The sequence below is a fragment of the Labeo rohita genome, chromosome 8 (genome assembly GCF_022985175.1).
Source record: "Labeo rohita strain BAU-BD-2019 chromosome 8, IGBB_LRoh.1.0, whole genome shotgun sequence".
Lineage (NCBI taxonomy): Eukaryota > Metazoa > Chordata > Actinopteri > Cypriniformes > Cyprinidae > Labeo > Labeo rohita.
Genome location: NC_066876.1, coordinates 30,267,825 through 30,290,975, shown reverse-complemented (window position 1 = coordinate 30,290,975; position 23,151 = coordinate 30,267,825). Strand labels below are relative to the sequence as shown.

The following is a 23,151-nucleotide window of genomic DNA, read 5'->3' as shown; positions in this document are numbered from 1 at the left end:
GAAATCTACAAGAGTGATGACACAATGAGCATTACCAACTAAAGATTTAAGCATGTGTGACATTAAAGCGGGACATATAATAGGAAACAGGCCTTTCTTGCCGCCCTGGGGAACATTGTTTACTACGAAGGTACGCAGTGGTGCACCAATAAAAACAGATCAATTGCATGTAAAAATCTTAAAGGGACAACAGCAAAACAGCTTTTTTAATTTTAATGATCAGAAAGAGGGTAGAAAATGATTGGGCAAAAATAAACAATGACTGTATTTGGTGAAAAAACCTGGACTGACGATATAAAAGGATTTTAGGCAAATATTTTATGGTAGCAATGGCATTGGTATTTATTAGGCTAATATTATAATAGCCAAATAATATAGACCTGAGGGTGAACTCTTTTGATCCAGAACATACTATTTTTAAAATATTAGGCAACACAGTTTTACATAGATAATAATTAGAAATGTTTCTTAAACCATAAATCATGATTTAAAGCCATAAAAATGATTTCTGAAGGGTCATGTGACACTGAAGACTGGAGTAATGATGCTGAAAATTTAGCTTTGCATCACAGGAAAAAATCACGTTAAAATATATCAAAACAGAAAAAAATATTTTAAATCGCAATATTATTTCACAATATTAATGTTTTTATTGTATTGAGAATCTCAAAAACAATTTAAAATTCTACTCCCCCTTAACTTTTGAAAATGTAATTTTTTTTTGAAAATCTGAAGTGATTGATAAACTCTAGACCATTAACAGAATGAAATGCATTTTCAAAATGAAATATGACTCTGTTATTTAAGACGTGATTTAAAATGTATTTAATAGTGAAATATATTTATTAGTAATTACTAAACCCAATAAACCAACTAATAATAATAATAATAATAATAATAATAATAAGTCAGTGTGAAACTGAAAAATAAATAAATATATATATACAGTGGGTACGGAAAGTATTCAGACCCCCTTAAATTTTTCACTCTTTGTTATATTGCAGCCGTTTGCTAAAATCATTTAAGTTAATTTTTTTTTCCTCATTACACACAGCACCCCATATTGACAGAAAAACACAGAATTGTTGACATTTTTGCAGATTTATTAAAAAAGAAAAACTGAAATATCACATGGTCCTAAGTGTTCAGACCATTTGCTGTGACACTCATATATTTAACTCAGGTGCTGTCCATTTCTTCTGATCATCCTTGAGATGGTTCTATGCCTTCATTTGAGTCCAGCTGTGTTTGATTATACTGATTGGACTTGATTAGGAAAGCTACACACCTGTCTATATAAGACCTTACAGCTCACAGTGCATGTCAGAGCAAATGAGAATCATGAGGTCAAAGGAACTGCCTGAAGAGCTCAGAGACAGAATTGTGGCAAGGCACAGATCTGGCCAAGGTTACAAAAAAATTTCTGCTGCACTTAAGGTTCCTAAGAGCACAGTGGCCTCCATAATCCTTAAATGGAAGACGTTTGGGATGACCAGAACCCTTCCTAGAGCTGGCCGTCCGGCCAAACTGAGCTATCGGGGGAGAAGAGCCTTGGTGAGAGAGGTAAAGAAGAACCCAAAGATCACTGTGGCTGAGCTCCAGAGATACAGTCGGGAGAAAGTTGTAGAAAGTCAACCATCACTGCAGCCCTCCATCAGTCGGGGCTTTATGGCAGAGTGTCCCGACGGAAGCCTCTCCTCAGTGCAAGACACATGAAAGCCCGCATGGAGTTTGCTAAAAAAACCTGAAGGACTCCAAGATGGTGAGAAATAAGATTCTCTGGTCTGATGAGACCAAGATAGAACTTTTTGGCCTTAATTCTAAGCGGTATGTGTGGAGAAAACCAGGCACTGCTCATCACCTGTCCAATACAGTCCCAACAGTGAAGCATGGTGGTGGCAGCATCATGCTGTGGGGGTGTTTTTCAGCTGCAGGGACAGCATGACTGGTTGCAATCGAGGGAAAGATGAATGCGGCCAAGTACAGGGATATCCTGGACGAAAACCTTCTCCAGAGTGCTCAGACCTCAGCCTCAGACCTCAGACTGGGCCGAAGATTTACCTTCCAACAAGACAATGACCCTAAGCACACAGCTAAAATAACGAAGGAGTGGCTTCACAATAACTTCGTGACTGTTCTTGAATGGCCCAGCCAGAGCCCTGACTTAAACCCAACTGAGCATCTCTGGAGAGATCTAAAAATGGCTGTCCACCAACGTTTACCATCCAACCTGACAGAACTGGAGAGGATCTGCAGAGGATCCCCAAATCCAGGTGTGAAAAACTTGTTGCATCTTTCCTAAAAAGACTCATGGCTGTATTAGATCAAAAGGGTGCTTCTACTAAATACTGAGCGAAGGTTCTGAATACTTAGGACCATGTGATATTTCAGTTTTTCTTTTTTAATAAATCTGCAAAAATGTCAACAATTCTGTGTTTTTCTGTCAATATGGGGTGCTGTGTGTACATTAATGAGGAAAAAAAATGAACTTAAATGATTTTAGCAAATGGCTGCAATATAACAAGGAGTGAAAAATTTAAGGGGGTCTGAATACTTTCCGTATCCACTGTATATGTGTGTGTGTGTATGTATATATATATATATATCTTTGTTTTTTAAAAATGTTATTTTATTAAGGTAAATCTAGGCAAAGATTTTTTTTTTTTCAGGTGAATAAAAAACAAAACAGGTTTTTGAGAACATTTTATTACGTTCATACACAGTTGCCAGATTTAGCATCACTGTGTTAATATTCAAAAACATGTTTGTACAGTGACTGTTGGGGATCACGAACATCTTGTTCAGTATCATGCAAGACCAAAGCGATTCGAATGCCAGAGCTACTATTTCCTGTGGACTCCGGACGTAACGTTCAGTTCTAAAGTGAAGTTGCTTCAACGCGGTGAAACTAAAGATTTAAGCATGTGTGACATATGCGTGACATTTAAGCGGGACATATAATAGGAAACAGGCCTTTCTTGCCACCCTGGGGAACATTGTTCACTACGATGGTATGCAGTTCACTTAAAATACTGAATTAAAAAAAAAAAAATCATGAAGTTGCACATGAAAAAAGGGACCAAAGCCAAATAATACAGACCTGAGGGTGAACTCTTTTGATCCAGAACATCCTATTTTTACAAAAATATTAGGCAACACAGTTTTACATAGATAATAATTAGAAATGTTTTTTAAACCATAAATCAGCATATTAAAATTATTTCTGAAGGGTCATGTGACACTGAAGACTGGAGTAATGATGCTGAAAATTCAGCTTTGCATCACAGGAATAAATCAAGTTAAAATATATTAAAACAGAAAAAAAGTATTTTAAATTGCAATATTATTTCACAATATTAATGTTTTTTTTAATCATATTGAGACTCTCAAATACAATTTAAAATTCTACTCCCCCTTAACTTTTGAAAATTTGAAGTAACTGATAAACTCTAGACCATTATCAGTGCTGCAGTTTTGATTATTGAATGCATTTTCAAATGAAATATGTGAGTCTGTTATTTAAGACATGATTTAAAATATAATTAATAGTGAAATATATTTAATGGTAATTATTAAATCCAATAAGCCAACTAATAATAATAATAATATAATATGTAAATAATATATAATATACCCCCCCCCAAAAAAAAACAACTGATTAAGCCGAAATGTATTAAAAATGTGAAACTGAAAAATTAATTAATTAATCAATTAATCAATTATATATATATATATATATATATATACACACATACATACATACATATATATATAATTTTTTTTTTTTTCAGGCGAATAAAATACAAAAAATAAAACAGGTTCAGAACATTTTATTACGTTCTTACACCTGCCAGATTTAGCATCACTGTGTTAATATTCAAAAACATGTTTGTACAGCGATTGTTGGGGATCACGAACATCTTGTTCAGTAACAGACCAAAGCGATTCGAATGCCAGAGCTACTATTTCCTGTGGACTCCGGACGTAACGTTCAGTTCTAAAGTGAAGTTGCTTCAACGTGGTGAGATCTACAAGAGTGATGACACAATGAGCATTACCAACTAAAGATTTAAGCACGTGTGACATTAAAGCGGGACATATAATAGGAAACAGGCCTTTCCTGCCGCCCTGGGGAACAACACTGTGTAGCAATGGCATTGGTATGGTGGAAGTCATAATTTATTTCTGTGTGATCAAAAATATAGAACATTTTCTTTATAGAATAAAACGTGTTTACATTAAAAATATATACATATACCTTGGAGTTGTAGAGAATGTGTATGGTTCAATATGTTCAGTTATATTCATGTGGGAGATGTTGTTTCGACCCATGATCCTATTCTGTTCATGTTTTACTCCCCTCATCTTCACTCTCTGAAAAAAATCAATCAATCAGTCAAACAATCAAATCAACTTAAAACAAATATATGCAAATGCAACATGTAATAAAAATGAACAAAAAGTAAACAATAAATACATAATTATAAATAAATGTGATCTTTTATTAAAAACAACAAAAAATAATGTCCAAAAAATACAGGTATGTCTGTAATAAAGTCTGTAATAATAAATTACAATAATAAACTACACAAAATTACAATAAATTACAAATAAACTGCACAACATAATGTTTACAAAACACAACATAAAACATATATATATATATATATATATATATATACAAATATTTATTAAAAAATATTTTTATTAAAAACAATAAAAACAATGCACAAAAATAATAAATATATAAATCTAAAATTAATACATGTACAAAAATACATTTTTATTATATACACTACCGTTCAAAAGTTTGGGGTCAGTACATTTTTATTGTTTCTTTCTTTTTTTTTTTTTTTTTTTAAGAAATTAATACTTTTATTTACCAAGGATGTATTAAGTTAATAATTTAAAGTTTATTAAAAGTTAATAATAAATAATTTACATTGTTATAAAATATTTATATTTTGAATAAACACTGTACTTTTTAAACTTGTTATTCATGAAAGAATCCTGAAAAAAAAACCACAGGTTCCAAAAAATATTTGGCAGCACAACTGTTGATATTATCCAACATTGATCATTCTAATAATAAATCTGCATATTAGAATGATTTCTGAAGGATCATGTGACACTTAAGACTGGAGTAACAGCTGATAAAAATTCAGCTTTTCATCACAGGAATAAATTCTACTTTAAAGTATGTTAAAATAAAAAACATTATTTTTTATTGTAAAAACATTTAGCAATATTACTGTTTTTTTTCTATATTTTTAATCAAATAAATGCAGCCTTGATGAGCATAAGAGACTTATTTAAAGACTATTACAAGTCTTACTGACCCCAAACTTTTGAACGGTAGTGTATATAAAATGTTAAATAAATTATAAATTGCACAACAATGTTTACGAAACACTTAAAACAGATATATGCAAATGCATAATGTAATAAAAACAAAAACTAAATAGCAAATAATACTAAATAAATCTTAAATATAAACAAACCTTATTTTTATTAAAACAATCTCTCTATATAAAATGAATATATAAACACAAAAATGTTGTGGTGTTTTACATTTTATAAACTGTTTATAAAATATTTGAAATAAATTAATTAATAAATAAACCTTATTTTTTATTAAAAACAAAAAATGTACAAAATAAATCATGAATATAAAATTAATATATACACTATAAAATGTTATGTGTATTTTTGTACATTTTATAAAACGTTTGTAACAAATTGCACAAAGCAATGTTTACAAAAACACATAAAACATATATGCAAATGCAATATAACAATAGTAAATAATAATAAATATTAATTATAAATAATTCTTATCTTTTATTAAAAACAATAAAAAGAATGCACAAAATAAAAATAATAATAGTAAATAAATATTATAAATAAGTAGCTTTTATTAAAAACACTTTACATAAAACAGATATGTAAAGCAATATATAATAAAATTATATATTAATATAAAATAATAGTAAATAACAATAAATAAATATTAATTATAAATAAATCTTATATTTTATTATAATAGTGTACAAAAATCAAGGAATATAAAATGAAAATTATATAGAAAATATATAATCTGTCTATCTATACACACACTATAAAGTTATGCATTTTTTATTTATACATTTTATTAAATGTTTATAAAATGCTCGTAATAAATTAACTATAAATAAATAAATTGCACAAAATAATGTTTAGAAAACACTTTATAGAAAACATGCAAATGCAAGATCATGTATTAAATTCATTTACACACAATAAAAACATGACAACATAATAAAAAACATGAATCTTTTTTTACAGATAAACTCTTCCTATAGTTAAAATAAGATATATAAATTCAAATATATACCTTATATAAGATACATAGTATTTAAATAGTATTACAAAACACTAAACACAGAGACACTCCATTTTTCTAATAGCTGTTTTCTTTGTTTCAGAATGAAAGTTAAACAATGCTTCCCTCTAGTGGTCATTCTTTATTACAGTAACTGGTAGTGGTGAAAGAGAAATACAAATCTCTTTTCGGCAGTGTTAATCAGCAAGGTTATCAATGGTTTATAGCTTATAAAAAGTTAAAATGTAAAGTTTTACAGTTAATCACTTTACATAAAGTACTTTGATCAACATTGCCTAATAATGCAAAGTATATTGCGTTGATGATTTGCTGTTTTGTAAAGGCCTTACATGGCATCTCAGTATGTATGACTGGTGTCAAATCACAATCTTACACGTTTACCTTAAATACCTTGTTAGACAGCAGATAACATAAGGCCAAAATACACAGCAGGTGAGACAGTCAGCCTCATGTAGGGTTTATGAGTGTGTGTGTGTGTACAGTGCTCACAAGGCAGACGGGTGGAATGCTAATACTTGAGTGGAAAACCCCTGTGCCCCTACAAGGAGAGCTGCGAGAGCTCAGGATCTGTGGGAGCGCTACCAAAAACAGCCTCAATAATGTAAACAGAGACAGTGGCTTCTGGCGATCTCAAGGCATTTCGAAAACAAACGGTAGCGCCTTCAGTTCAGCAAAGCCTGACTGTTATGATGAAGAATGCTTATTTAATGTGCAACTGAGCAGATGGTATTAGATATGTCTTGGAGACAATGTTCATCTGTCCTTATCGTGCATTCGAGCGTTACATTTGAAGAAGTCTGAAGCAGTCTTAAGGGACCTGTTGTTGTTTGGCCAACCCTCTTTCTCTCTCTCCATCTCCATCACTCTGTTTTTCTTTATCACTTTCTCTCTCTGCTCTCCTGTTGTCCTTCATCTCTTTCAAAAGTCACTTTCCCTCTATAAAGCATGTGGGCGTTCAAGGTCATCGGTGTAAAATGAATGTGATTTTCGATTAAAGAGAGAGAGCAGAGAGGCTGTTGGGAGCTTGGTGACGTGAACAGAAACTGTTGCCTTCCAGATTTTCACAGCAGCAATCAGCAGGTAATTGAGCTTTTGCTTAGATCTCTTTTCTAAAGGGTGTTTTGGGGAGAATATCACTGATTATTGATTTCGTTTCAATGATGAATTTTCCTTCATGCGTGGATACGACAAGCACAACTGAACTGAATTGCACTAGTCGTTTTTTGGTAAAAACACGAAGTTGTGCTAATAGGGTTTTTTTTTTATTTGAAGGAAATCAAACATCAGGGAGTGCTTCTGAAACTGTTTTCCCACCAAAGCTTGTTTGGTGGAAAAGAAAATCTGTCAAAACTCATTGCTAGTCATTGAAATCTGCAAAAGGAATCGGAATTTGGCATTTGCATGTATTGAAAAGCATTTTCTTGAGTGCCTGTTGCTGTAGAGGGCATGCAAAATGTCTTGCTTCAGGCTCAAAATGAATGTGGAGTTGATTTTCATCACTGATTTGCATGCACATATTAGTGTGTGTTTGTGTTTCTAATACGCAGCTCACACTTACCCTGCGTTGCGATGCCTCTATTGAGAGATTTTCGGAAAAAAGATGACATCAATGCCGTTTATGAGCTGAAAGAAAAACTGGGAGAGTGAGTTTTCCTTCCTTTCGGACTACTATATTCAATATTTCTGAACACGTAATGACTTCAGAGTAGATTTTGACATTTTGGTTTAGCAAACAAATTTAAAGACTTGTCGACTAGAAGCAGAAAATATTATTAAGAAGAATCTGGAGACTGCTGTTTTTCACAATGCGCCCATGGCACTCAGACTTGTAATTAGCCATTAATTGAGAACAAAATTCATTACAAATGAATTATAAATAATATAAACGTATGATGTCTCAGGGGCTCGTTCTCGGAGGTTCGAGTGGCTCAGCACAGATGCACTCAGAAGCTTGTGGCTGTCAAGTGCATCCGCAAGAGAGCGCTGAAGGGAAAGGAATCCATGCTGGAGAATGAGATTGCTGTATTACGCAGGTCAGTGATTTAAAAAAAAAAACTTTCCCTTGATTATTATAGTACAGTTAAATTACAAAAATATTTTCTGATTTTATGATACAATATTCATCTTTTGTTTTTATTTGTCCTTGTGATTTCTTCACAGAATAAATCATGAAAATATCGTGTCTTTGGAGGAAACCTTTGAGACTCCTTCTAAACTGTATTTGGTAATGACACTGTGAGTGGATCTGAGAGAGAAAAATGAAAATATTGTATTTTGTATTTCATTGTGTTTATAGGATTAGACAGAATGATAGAGTGACAGACAGATTATTGCTAGGGACAATTTAGTAGTGGCTGGATAAATTCTACAACCTTGAAAATTCCCTATATTTAACCTCTTAAGGTGAATATAGAAAAGAAAAACATGGTTACTATTGTTAAACCATGGTAACCACAAACCATAGATTTGCTAACCATAGTTTAACCATGGTATTTGTAGTAAAACTGTGGTTATAAAAAATGAAGAAAAAAAAAATGTGGCTACTACACCTTTATTATAGCAAAAACCACGGTAAAATACGCTCTCCGAAAGTCCCGATCTGAATCAAAAGATTCACAAACACGCTTCTAAATTCCGATCTAAATCAAAATTTGCGATCTGTGCTCCGTCGTTGTGATCTGAATCAAAGGAGTTATGAACCCGCTCCAAAGTCCCAATCTAAAAGAAAATGATTCCTGATACACGCTCTGAAGTCCCAAACTAAATCAAATGATTTGTGATACGCACTCCCAATCTGAATCAATTAATTTGTGATCCGCACTCCGATGTTCCGATCTAAAGACCATCATTTTAGTTTGGGACCGTTCAATCATCATTCAATTTGAGAAATGATTCGCAAACCCGCTCCAAAGTTCCAATCTTAATCAAAAGATTTACAAACCTGCTCCAAAGCTTTAAATCAAGTGATTTGCGATACACGAAGTCTGGATCTAAATCAAATGATTCACACCTCTGATCTGAATCAAATGATACTCTATCTTCGCTCCGAAATTCCAATCTGAAACAAAATATTCACAAACCCACTCCAAAGTTCCGATCTGAATCAAATAATTCCTGAACCCACATTGAAGTCCCAATCTAAATTAAATGATACGCAATCTGCGCTCCAAAGTTCCAATCTGAAATAAAATATTCACAAACCCACTCCGAAGTTCTGATCTAATTCAAATGATTTGTGATATGTGCCTTGAAGTCACAATCAGAATCAAATGATTTGCTCTGCGTGATCCAATTGGAGCGCTTCGAAACAGTGAATCATTTTGCGACACAATGGTTTGATTCTAAGTTTTGAACAGCTTTGTTTCACCCATCACTATATTTGAATGGCTCTTTATCTGGTGTTTGCTAGTGAATCACTTGAACTGAATGATCGAAATTACGAGTTTTAATCAATTGGAGCAGACAGTTTGTAGCTTAGTTTGCTATATTTTAAATAGTTTGACCACTGCAGTTTATTTGGTGACAGTTCAGAAATTAATTGAAACCATTCAGTCATCTCATACAATTTAAGTGTTAAATGTTATCAGCGTATATTTTAATAAATATTTGAGAAATCTAATTGTATAAGTCTATATAGAGTGACAGTCAATGTAAAAAGGGCAAATGGGAGAAGCAGATGAACACAAAACAGCATAACAACAAAGTTAAAGAGGGTCAAATTTATCACTCAACTGAACTGAGCACGTATGTTTTAAACCATTCGGCTGCCTTATATGTTCTTAACTATGTGCGCCTTTGAAAGCGTGCAGTTTTCTATCGCATTTCTAACAGATAGAATGATAGACAGACAGACAGACAGACAGCTGTAGTGAGGTCAATGCTGATGACAATGTCTTGTTCAGGTTGACAGGAGGGGAGCTACTGGACAGGATTCTGGAGAGAGGCAGTTACACAGAGAAAGATGCCAGTCGTGTGATCTATCAGGTGCTGGAGGCGGTAAAGTATCTACACCAGCTGGGCGTTGTGCATCGCGATCTAAAGGTAGGCTACCTGAGAACAAAATCTATCACTTTAGTCTCTTTTTTACAGTTAAAGTTTCAGAGTACTCATGTTGAGGGGCTTTCAGGTGATATTTTATGAGCTTTCATTTTAATTTCAGCTTTTCACTGTGGGTGCTTTGCATGCAGCTAAGTGGATATTGCAATCACAATAAGTTTTCTCTCTATTAGCCAGAGAATTTACTCTATGAGACTCCACTGGAAGACTCCAAAATTGTCATTAGTGACTTTGGTCTGTCTAAAATGGAAGAGGAGGGCGCTCTTTCCACGGCCTGTGGGACACCTGCCTATGTCGGTAAGAGACAGTTTATGATCATGATTGTGATCATACAGATTCAAGCTTAGAAAATCATACATTTTAGAGCTTAAAAAACCCCAGCAACCAAATGCAGATCTGAACCTATAATACGAAAAAAAAAAATAAATAAATAAATAAAAACGTATAGCAACTTAAAGAGACAGTTTACCCAAAAATGAAAATTCTTATGTTGTTCTTAACCTGTATGAGTTTCTTTCTTCTGTTGAACATTAAAGAAGATTTTAAAGGAGAGCTCCACTTCCAGAACAGTAATGAACTTGCACATGATTCGTAGTAGTGATGGGAAGTTCGGATCATTTTACCAACTCGGACCTTTGAGTCTCGTTCAGCAAAATGAACAAACCTTTTTGAGTCATTTCGTTAATTTTAGCAAAATACAATTAAAATGTTACGTGTTACTTTCCTAACACATCTACTGCTTACACAAACAATCACACTACAAACAAGACAAAACTATAATGCTATAAGAAACAGAAAAGATTAATTCATTGTTTACATGGGTCTTTAGTCTATGATTAGCTCACCTCACCTCTTATCTGACAAGTTTCCGGGTTTGAGTCGTTCATTCATCACGTGACAGCCCCATAAGATGAACGAACAACTCGAAAAACCCGAAGACACAAAACAGGTGTCTAACTAACTCCATTACAGAACCTAATGGGATGTTGTGCATGCGCGACTGAACGAATCACTCCACAAGACGACTCGTTCTTCCTGAGTCACATTGAAGATTCGTTCAAAATGAAATGAAATCGTTCAAGAAAGACCCATTACTAATTCGTAGCATCGTGGATGCACATCCCAGAGCCTGTGCTACACAAGCTTTTGTGCTTAAAAAGTATACACATTTTTATTTTCGAACAAAACGACCGATCATTTCAATAAATAAGACCCTTCTTTTTCTCGGCTGGGATCGCTTAGAGCCCTTTGAAGCTGCATTTAAACTGCATTCTCATTATATGGAGAAAAATCCTAAAATGTTTTTCTCAAAAACCATAATTTCATAATTACGACTTAAGACAGAAAGACATGAAGGTCTTGGATGACAAAGGGGTGAGTAAATTCAATTCAATTCAATTTGTGAATTGTTGTTCTCAAAGTGAAGTTCTCCTTTAAGAAATGCAGGTAACAAAAACCTTAAATGAAAGTCAGTGGAAAACACCAACTGTTTGGTTCTTGGGTATTTCTTCAAAATATCTTTTCATGTTCAAGAAATTCCTAAAAGTTTGGAATAACTTGAAGGTGAGAAAATGATGACAATTTTCATTTTAGGTGAACTATTCCTTTAAGAGCTCTATATAACCAATAAATGTGCTTTTTTTTTAACCTAAAGTGCTGTAAAAAAACAAAAAAAAACTTAGTTTTAAGAGTGTAGTATTTTCCACTGACTGTAACTCATGATGGTCATTATGCGTTTGTAGCTCCTGAACTTCTACAGCAGAAAACATACGGCAAAGAGGTGGATATATGGGCCATTGGGGTGATTACATTCATTCTGTGAGTGATGGATTAATATTTTTCACTGTACATGAAAAAACTCCAGAACAAAGAGTCTGTTTCAGCATTTCTTGATTTTCTGGCAGACTTTGTGGCTATCCACCATTCTACGATGACAATGACACACAACTCTACAAGCTGATCATAAAGGCGGAATATGAATTTGATTCACCATACTGGGACGACATCTCTGACTCCGGTACGACCACAAAAATATCTCATCTCTCTTACTGTATTTTATGAAAGACCAAATCACATTCACAGCATCCTCAGTCCAAATGCCAATGTAATGATGCTCCATGCCTCCTAGACCAGGTCAGAAGTATGTACTGCTTTGTAATAACACATAATGACATATTTACACTACCAGTCAAAAGTTTTATTTATTTTTTTTAAGTCTCTTCTGCTCACCCAGCCTGCATTTATTTGATCCAAAGTACTAAAGTACCAAAGTTACTATTTAAAATAATTGTTTTCTATTTGAATAAATTTTAAAATGTAATTTATTCCTGTGATCAAATCTACTTTTTCAGCATCATTACTCCAGTCTTCAGTGTCACATGATCTTTCAGAAAACATTCTAATATGCTGATTTGCTGTTCAAGAAACATTTTTCAGGATGCTTTGATGAATAGAAAGATCCAAAGATCAGCATTTATCTAAAATAAAAAGCTTTTGTAACATTATACACTATACCGTTCAAAAGCCTGAAGTCAATATAATTTAGTATATATTAGATTTCCATTTTTCATTATGTAAAGCTAATGTTATGAAATCTTAAAATGAATGACATTTATTTTTCATACAAAATGTAGTGAAATTTTGGACTGAGGAGAATGAGTTATGAATGCACCAAATGTGTCCCCAAAATATTTGAACATATTAATTTCCATAAAAATGAATAATAATAATAATAATAATAATAATAATAATAATAATTGTACAATCCCTTTTGCATGTAAAATCATTTTTGGGCCACTGTTTGCTTTGATTTAAAACCTACTTTTTGTGAGATGTTGTGCTTGAAAAGTGCTGTTTTTTTATGTTTATATAATGCATCATGCATATATTATGCAGTTACATAATTCACACTCAAAGGGATTGTTCACCCCAAAATAAAAATTAGATCGTCACTATACACCCTCATGTTGTTTCAAACCTTCATAACTTTGTTTCATTCTAAACAGAGATATTTTGAAGTATATTTCAATTGTTTTAGTCTATGCAATTAAATCCAGTGAGGTCTAAACCAACACTGGACCCAACTGCCTTTTTTATACATTTATACTGATGCATTATGATCCATTTCGATTATAACCAATATTTTTGTATTCTGCAATAGCTTAGAAAATAATTGCATGAGATACAGAATTAAAGCATTAATGCTTTCATGAGTGGTTTTGAAAACTTCTCCCTTTGTATTAATGCAGAATGTTTTATAATACAGCCCTAAACATGCCAAATGCTGGCCACATTAAGTGGTATTGATCTTCTTGTGTTCTCTGCCTCTTCCTGCCCACTAATGCTTCAGCGAAAGACTTCATAGTTCACTTACTCCAGAAGGATCCAGCGAAGAGGTTCAATTGTGACCAGGCCTTGCAGCATCCTTGGTGAGTCCATAAATAGCAGGAAAGAGGCGGACGGGGAGCTGAAGTGTTGATCAGCGGTGAAAAGAGAGGCTGACCTTGAAGAACAGATGAAGAGTTGGGTCACATCTGTGCAGCGGCGTGGGAGGGCGTGCGCAGACAGGAAGAGGATTATGAAATGTAGAATAAACAGATGTCTCTTCACCTGCAGCACTCGGAGATCTTTAAGAAGCACAAAACAATTATGATTTTCATTGCTGAAATGAAATGGAACAGAGTGCTCAAAGAAGCATTTCATTCAGAGAAATACATATAATTGAGGCATTGGATTTTTTTTTTTTTTTACTTGAATAACATGCATTATAGTTTCCCAGAAAAAAGTTTTAAATGCTCAGATGTAGTTCAGAAGAGTCCTTTGAGTTTCCAATTATGCTTCATTTTCTGACCATCATCTTTGACTGAGATGTTTCCCTTAAAATTCCTTAGGAGACATAGAGAAATTGTTGTAAGAATATAGAGCTATTAAATGAATGTGGATAGCGGCTCAATCAAACTGGTATGGAAGCCCGTTTCTGCCACGAGAAAAAAGATAACTGCGAATTTCAATTTCTTTTGCTCAGAATATAAACACAGAATCTTATGAAAGCCCATTTCCGACACTGAATAAAATTTTTTAAAAAGGTACTTGCGACTTTTTCTCTCACAATTCTGACTTTTTCTCAGAATTCCATGATATAAATTCACAAGTGCCAGTTATAAAATCGGAACAGTGGGACATAAACTCACAATTGCGAGAAATAAAAATCTTGTATCTTGTATCTTGCAATTCAGACTTTTTTCCCTCACAATTGTGACTCTCCCAATTCAGACTTTTTTTTTCTTGCAATTATGACTTTTTTCCAAGAATTGTGACATATAAACTCACAATCGTGAATTATAAAGTCAGAATAGCGGGATATAATCTTGCAATTGCAAGTTATAAAGTTAAGATTTGCAAGATAAAATTGCAATTGTGACTTTTTTTTTCTTGCAAATGCGAGTTATCTCATCTCATAATTCAGATTTTTTTTTCCTGCAATTGCAAGTTGAAAAGTCAGAATAGTGGGATATAAACTCACATTTGCACGTTATAAAGGGCGAGTTTTTAATGTACAATTCTGACTTTGTAATTTTTGAGTTTATATCATGCAATTCCGAGAAAAAAAAAAGTAAGAATTGTGAGCTTATATCTCGCAAAATTTTTCGCTGACTTTTTTTTCAGAATTGTGAGATATAAACTTGCATTTGTGAGTTATAAAGTCAGAATAGCGGGATATAAACTTGCAATTGCAAGTTATGAAGTTAGAACTGTGAGATAAAAAGCAATTGGGCTTTTTTTTCTTGCAAATGTGAGTTATCTCGCAATTCAGCCTTTTTTCCAATTGCGAATTAAAAAGTCAGAATAGTGGGATATAAAGTCACTATTCTGACTTTGTAACTCACAATTGTGAGTTTATATCACGCAACTATTCTGACTTTATAACTCAAAATTGTGAGTTTATATCACGCAATTCAGAGAAAAAAAAAGTAAGAATTGTGAACTTATATACCGCTAATTTTCAGACCATTTTCTAGTTTATATCACACAACTCACTTGCAATTTAGTTTATATCATGCAATTCTGAGGAAAAAAGTCTGAATTGAGATAAAAAAAAAAAGTCTGAATCACGAGATACAAACTTGCATTTGTGAAAAAAAAAAAAATTGCGAATTTTTGCAAATGCGAGTTTGTATCTCGCAAATCAGACTTTTGTTCTTGCAATTCTGACTTTTTTTTTCAGAATTGTGAGATATAAACTTACAATTGTGAGTTATAAAGTCAGAATAGTGGGATATAAACTTGCAATTGCAAGTTATATAGTTAGAATTGCGAGATAAAAACTCGCAATTGCATTTTAATTATGTAGTCTAGAATAAACAGCTGAGATATAATAGAGACATCATTACAGACTTCTTCTCTCATGGACACAGATTATTGGAAGATATAATTTATATATTATATTATGAATTATGTTTTATTGCAGGAACATACACTACCACTCAAAAGTTATTTAATCATTTATTGGAGTTATTTAATCATTTATTCAATCAAAAATACAGTAAAAGTAGTAATTATTTTAGTAAATATTAAACTTTAATAGACCTGTTTTTAATTTAAACACATTTTAAAATGTAATTTATTTCTGAGATCAAAGCTAATTTTTCAGTTTCATTACTCCAGTTTTGAGTGTCACATTATCCTTCAGAAATCATTCTAATATCCTATTTGCTGAAAACTTCATTATCAATGTTGAAACAATTCTGCTACTTAATATATTTGTGGAAATCATTAAACTTTTTTTTCCAGAATTCTTCGATGAACATAAGGTTCAAAAGAACAGCATTTATTTGAAACTAATCATTTGTAACATTAAAAATGTCTCAACTGTCACTTTTGATTAATTCAATGCATCCTTGCTGCATAATAGTATTGCACTTTCTTATCAAACCTTTTAACGGTAGTGTACATGTACTGTTTTGTAACGGCAGGATATCAGGAGGTGCGGCTCTAGACAAGAACATCCATGGCTCAGTGTCAGCACAGATTCAGAAAAACTTTGCCAAGAGTCACTGGAAGGTAAGAGTGATGAAAACAAACCTGAGCCAACATCACAGTCTCAGCCTCATTCGGCCACAGAATTTACCACTTGTCGTCTGACGGGTTGACTGAGTTCAAATCCGGGTCCTGAAACAAACCAGTTGAGAACCACTGCATTAGTTGCGTGTAAGTGGGCTATTTTTGAGTAAGATCTACTAAGGCACAAGACTCCCATCTTGCATGTGTAATATGTAAAATAGCTCTATATGACCCGTGTCTGTGACCTCTGAGGCTGATACAGCACTTTGCATTTGTAAATGTATGGCTAGAGTTACTTTAGCGGCATATGGAGGCTTTGTTATTATTTGCCGCCAGTCGTCTGTTGCTCTACTCCTGATTGTCTGCCCTGCCATGCAATTACAGCTTGTACCTTTAAAAGGGCAAACGCTGTAATTGCTGTAACTATCAGGCTTTTAGTTTTAGTGCAATAAATGCCTCCAAACATTAAACTGACTCTTCTGCTCTTACTGTGTGCCATTTAAAGATATTTGCTGAAGTTCACTAGACTGTGCTGTCTTCTGTGTGTTCCAGAGAGCCTTTAATGCCACCATCATCGTGCGTCATTTAACAAAGAAAACCCACCCTGAGGAAGATGATGAAGGGAATCACTCCGCAAGTATAGGTGAGGAGACGTCCCATGACTGTGATTACCTGTAGATGATATTCTGGACCAAAATGATATTGCTTTTATAATATAAGGCAGGAGTGCTCAACCCTGTTTCTGGAGGTCTACCTTCCTGCAGAGTTTAGCTCCAATCCTGATCAAACACAACTGAGCCAACTAATTAGGATCTGAAGGAGCACTTGATCATTATAGACAGGTGTGTTTCATCAGGGTTGGAACTAAAATCTGCAGAAAGGTAGATCTCCAGGAACAGGGCTGGGCATCCCTGATTTAAGGTAACTAGAATTTTAGATTAAATATGAACATAACAAATATTTTTTTCTCCACGACTTGGCCAATCAGATTAATGACTGAAACAAACTGTTGCATAATTAGACCAAAAGTACATGCACAAAGCTTGTAAACAACTTGTTCACTTTAACATTTTAATAGCTGAAAATGGTTTATGAGTCAGTGGTTTGCATTCCGTTTTGGTGAATGAAATTGCAAAAATTTTGACAAGGGTCACATTAAGTTCAGTTTATTGCAATGTTTAATCCATGTAGATTTCTCATAATTTATGTTAAAATTCATTTGAATTTCATTCTAAAATGGGCTTTGGTTCAATCTAATGTTTTCCTATTTTTCTGAGAGTCAGTGAAAACAAATTATTTTACTTTTTCCACAGGGACCATCTGACAATCTACCGGCAGTAAACCGAGGCTCTGTTAAAGGAATAGCTCGCCAAACATGAAAACTGTGTCATTTACTCACGCTCATGTTGTTCTAAACCCCTGTGACTTTCTTTCACGACCCTCATTTTGTGATCAATGAAAGAAGCAGTGAACAGGTTCTGTGAAGATCCAAAAAGCAAACAAAACATTATAAAAACAATTCATACATCTGTATTTGCATATTTAAATTTGGCATGTGCCAACTGGTTATGAGACATGTGAGAAACAATAGCGTTTAGCATTGCTTACAATAAACTTTGTCATGCACATATTTAACTACATGCAAAAATGAGTATTCAGGTTTGAGAATTGCAGTGGAGTTAAAGTTGGCATGAAATGGAAATTAATCTATTTTCTAAATGCAGCTCAAACATAAGGCAAATGATTCATCCATGCAAATGCTTTATTTTTACATTTTTGACTTTTTAAATCAACATGTCTCAATTTTCTATTGAAATGACATTTAAAAAAAAAAATGACTTTTTCTGATAACGTGTCCCAGACTTTTCCAATCATTTAATCCACTTAAACCTGTTCTGTGCTACACTTTCTAAAGCTTTTTTCAGAGATTGACATCAGGGTTATTGTTAACTAAAATGAAAAATAAAGCCATTTAAAAAAAACACTGGAACACTTTAAACACCGGAAAAAAACATTAACATTTAATTTCAGCTACATTTCTCATTTTTTCAATTTAACATGCAGTGCTAAAATGACTAGAACTAAAAGTAAATGCAAAAAAAAAAAACATAAAAATTAATCATAAAAAAAAGTTAAAAAATAAGAGTTAAAACAGAAAAATGAACATTATTGTTTAATTCAAAATATTAACAAAAACTATAACAGTATGTCAGTGATACTAAAATACCACTGATTGACAATCCCTATCATTGTGTGCTTGAGAAAAGAGCATTTTGCTAAACCACTTCTTTTGTGAAAGAAAAATCACACAGGTTTGGAACAACATTACCATGACCAGTGTTGGGGAGTAACTAGTTACATGTAACAGTGTTACATAAATGTCTATTAATGACAAAATAAGGTAACAGTTTATTTTAAGGTTTCCTTGTAAGATGTTACATGTACATACTATTACAATAACAAATAATTATGCATAATTACATGCAAGTAACCCTAACCCAAACCCTAAACTTAACCCAAACCAATGTTGCCAGGGTCGCGGTTTTCCGCACAATTGGGCAATTTTAAAAATGAAGTCGCAGAAAAAAATACAGAGCCGCAAGTTGTGGTTTTTGGACTACTTTCATAATGTTCCGTGGCCGCCCAAAGTATAGACAAATAAAAATTAAAATGGATCCATTGACTAATGGCAACTTAAGAATGGAGACGATGTCACATTACAACCTATTATGTGAGTTTCACCCAGAGCATAGATGTTTTGGTTTTTTTTACACAGCAGAAATAAACATGACAATAGCCAGTCAAAGCATGTCACTTGTAAGTCTGTGTGTTCTGCGTGTCTCTGTTTGAAAAGCATAGTTTTGACTACTACACATACTCTCACACATGAAGCTCACTGTGATTTTAGTGTTTACATCGCACTTTATGAACATCATCTCCAGAGCCCCTCCAAAAGAGCTTTTCACCGTATCATAAAAAAAAACCTCACGACAAACATGAAGAAATTTTAACAGAAACATATTACTATGATAAATGTACTTCTCAAAATGATAGGCCAATACTATTACTAATTACTGAATATCAAACACAGGCCTACAGTTATGTCGTGCATCATCTTATTTGACAAAAATAAAAATGCAATGTTTTTGTTGTAAATTAACTGTTATGTATTGTTTTATAGATTGATTGATATAGATTGATTAAATTGTTAAAGTTTTATTTGCCAATTTCATTAGACAGACAGATTACATTAGGCATTTGTATTAAATCATGAAACACAAAATAAATAAAAAATATAACAGAATTTATGAAAAAAAAAAAAAAAAAAAAAAAAAAAGTTAAGTTTACATGCATTCTCAGAGCATTTCCTTCCATAATAATGGTAAATGAATATTGTGATAAATAATGATATGATATGGAAAAACAATATTGTCATAATATTTCTGGTCATATCACCCAGCCCTAATATTCATTTTTATCATGAAAAGTGCTGAAAATTAAAATGAAACAAAGGGTAAAAGCAAGAAAGGAAATACATATATAAAATTCAGGTTAATTAATTTTATATGATTATATATAATTCTACATATAAACAAGTCTTACTAAGATTCAAAGCGTAGAATAAATAAAATCTAAATATTTATTTTAAAAGACATCAATGGACTTAACCAGCTGTCAGCTGTGATTGGACAGGGCAAAAATTGGGCTAGTTTTTATTAAGTAAGTTTTGGGCTGGAAATTTTTCTGGGACCTGGCAACCTTGACCTTAACCATATAGTAAGTACATGTATTAAATAATATTACTCAGTACTTGAATGTATAATTACACTGTAACAAGGACACCTTAAAATAAAGTGTAACCCAAAACCAATGTACCTGTAATCTGTTACAGAAAAAATGTGTAATTAAATTAGCTATTTATGAAAATGTTAACAATTACAAAGGGAGTTACATCCGAATGCTTCTTGTATTAATATACTATTTCTGGTTATGATTTTAAATCTGTATTTAAACTCAGAATGATGTCAAAGTAAAATGAGATGCTAAAGTCTGTTTTTGTCAATTCAAGTGATGAAGTCTGACAGTAATCTATGTTGAGTACTACTGTAAGGTTAACCTTGCCTGCTTTAGATGTTTGAAAATGACTGAACAGTCAGTTACACATTTAGTAATGTAACCTTCCCAACACAATGACATAACTTTCATTTTGGGGTCTGACCGCAAAGATCAACACAGTCTCTGAAACACACCTATGTTTTAAATGTGCCGCTGTCAGTGAGCCTTCTGCCAAAGCTACTGCTGCTACACTTCAGTGGGCCGCCACTGTAAAAATACCCTCAGTGGAGAGCAGCTCCTTCACAACTCGTGTTTTCATAAGTGTTCAACTCCCCGTCTACTTGTATTTGACGCATAACAGCATGCCGCTATTTGACAGAACGGAATATTTAGTCATGTAGTACTGTCTGTCAGCTGTAAGTACTGTCACTTGACGCTGTATCAGTGGCGCTACCAGAACAAATACGCCGTAGAATAGGATATTACAATGGATAAATGGAGTAAATAGTAATTGCTGCCTTGTATCTGTGCTCTCATTACACCGCCGAATAAATAAAGCGATCTGCATGTTGTGTTGTGAATCTGTCACAGGGATGATATACGAAGAAAAGGACACAGCCAAAAGAAAAGATTTCGTTTTTGAACGCTCGCCATCAATTGTCTTCCCCTTTATAAGCAATCGCACAAAAGCACACAGCCCATAAATTAAGAACAACAACAGAGTATCTCCAGCACTGACTGTAATGATAGGCTGATAAGACAGATACGCTGCCCCCTCTAATTCATGGAAAGAGCTCTGCATGCACGGACCAGCCGTCAACTTAATGAAATCTGGCCCAAACTGATAATTCAATCAATTCCGTTAAAAAAAAAAAAAAAAAAAAGACATGAATGGGCAAGATACGTGAGCTCATGATCTGAATATCACTGAGGATGGTTGTGATTCTGGATAAAAGAAAACAACAAAGACATGTATATTTATAGAATTTTTATAGATATTTATATTTATGTTTATAGAAAAAAGCAGTCCGAATCAAGTTGCTTTGTTTCATCTGAGAGCTTTCTGTAATAAAAAAAAAAAAGACTGAAGTTCAGGCTATTCACTAATACCGTCACTAATACATTCCTGTAGCTCAAACTTTAGAGCATTGTGCTAGCAACACTAAAGTCATTGGTTCCATTCCAACATTGCTGAACAAATGTTTAGCCGAATCTTCTGGGTAGTTTTATTTAACTCAACTGTTGTTTGAAACTTACTATACTGCTGGCTTAAATGAACCCAGAATATGTTGTAAATTAAGATCAGACACATAATTACTAGGAGGCATCAGCAATGCTGAGAATTTATTACAAATGTTTTTTTTAACTCAACTTATTAATTAATGTTCATTTTTGAACATATCAGTAAATTTTAATTTCCCACCTATTTTGGGTTCACTTTAAGCAAGAAACAGTGGTTTTTAAGCAATAGTTGAGTTAAATAAAACTACCCAGAATGTTGGGTTAAACATCTTACGCTGGGCTTGGCCATATTTAACCCAGCATTTTTTAGAGTGAAAAGAATAAATAAATAAATAGTCACTTTTGGTGAAAGATGCTTTGGTTAAATCTTCTGGTCATATTTACAACAAAACTGTTTTAATGGAATACAAATTATAAAATTGAAATAAATGTATTTTAATTTCACACACACGCACCTAACCCAACTGCTGAGTCAAAAACAACCCAGTCGTTGGGTTTGTCCCTATTTAACCCCACATTTTTTTTGAGTGAATAAAATAAAATAAAATAAAATAAAATAGTCACTTTAAGTAAAAGTTGCTTTGGATAAATCTTATGTCCATATTTACAAAAACAATTAAATATAATGCAAATCATAAAATTAATTTATTTCAATTAATCCATTTCACACACCACACACACACAAAGCCATTCAATTTATATTTTAAATGTAACTGTGTATATATTTAAATGTTTTATCATTTTGATACATTTATTAAGCATCTACTATCTCCTACTGTATATGTTTTGCAATACGTGAACAAGCAGTTGTAATTAAATCCAGTAGGGGGCACTTTAGGTCTCTTTTTAAGAGTTATGCAAGACCAATTTTTAAACATCAGTAATTGCACCTTTTTCAGTGATCATTATTTATAAGAATTATTATTATTTAAATAAGTAACCTAATTATACAATCTAGGTAGCTGATTTCTTCATAAACATTTGTTGCCAAATATTTTAAAAAGAAAAATAGCCATGGCTATTTCTTTTTCTATAAAAAATAACTTCATGTGTGTAATGTTTTGTTTAATTCTAGATTTATTTCTATGCTTTTAAGCACAACAGATATGTGTATGCAGTAATCGCAGTCACCGCATTATTGGCCGGTGTCTATGTAATGATATTGCCATTTGGCAAAGAAGCTTAAGCCTGGCCTAATTATCAGATGAATGGAGAGTGATTAATGATTAATGTTTTATTGATGTTAAATAAGATCATCCTCTCAGCATGATTTACTACACAGACACCAAAACAACCAGATCACACAGTAAGAATATGAAACGATCAACCTCGATAGTCCAAAGCGGTGTAGGGGA

General features: G+C 33.0%; 1 protein-coding gene and 1 long non-coding RNA gene across 2 annotated transcripts; one reads left to right on the top strand and one right to left on the bottom strand.

Moving 5' to 3' along the window:
• The first annotated feature begins 7,048 nt into the window (after window positions 1–7,048).
• Window positions 7,049–21,108, top strand: pnck (pregnancy up-regulated nonubiquitous CaM kinase). The gene is made up of 12 exons (XM_051116298.1): window positions 7,049–7,462; window positions 7,930–8,025; window positions 8,284–8,415; window positions 8,543–8,617; window positions 10,285–10,423; window positions 10,612–10,735; window positions 12,181–12,256; window positions 12,343–12,455; window positions 13,788–13,866; window positions 16,411–16,498; window positions 17,051–17,141; window positions 17,812–21,108. The coding sequence occupies exons 2-12, from the start codon at window positions 7,952–7,954 to the stop codon at window positions 17,820–17,822; spliced, it is 1,002 nt and encodes a 333-aa protein (XP_050972255.1). The 5' UTR covers window positions 7,049–7,462; window positions 7,930–7,951; the 3' UTR covers window positions 17,823–21,108.
• Window positions 7,967–16,603, bottom strand: LOC127169141 (uncharacterized). Its single transcript, XR_007828206.1, has 4 exons — window positions 16,520–16,603; window positions 14,048–14,064; window positions 13,812–13,940; window positions 7,967–8,005 (listed from the first exon to the last, which is right to left on the bottom strand). It is a non-coding gene; the product is annotated as an uncharacterized LOC127169141 (long non-coding RNA).
• Window positions 21,109–23,151: the final 2,043 nt, after the last annotated feature.

Excerpts from the sequence above, each read along its gene's own strand:
- pnck (XM_051116298.1), top strand. The coding sequence starts at position 7,952 with ATGCCTCTATTGAGAGATTTTCGGAAAAAAGATGACATCAATGCCGTT. Across the intron at positions 10,736-12,180 it reads TGGGACACCTGCCTATGTCG|CTCCTGAACTTCTACAGCAG; the intron begins GTAAGAGACAGT and ends ATGCGTTTGTAG. Across the intron at positions 12,456-13,787 it reads GGACGACATCTCTGACTCCG|CGAAAGACTTCATAGTTCAC; the intron begins GTACGACCACAA and ends CTAATGCTTCAG.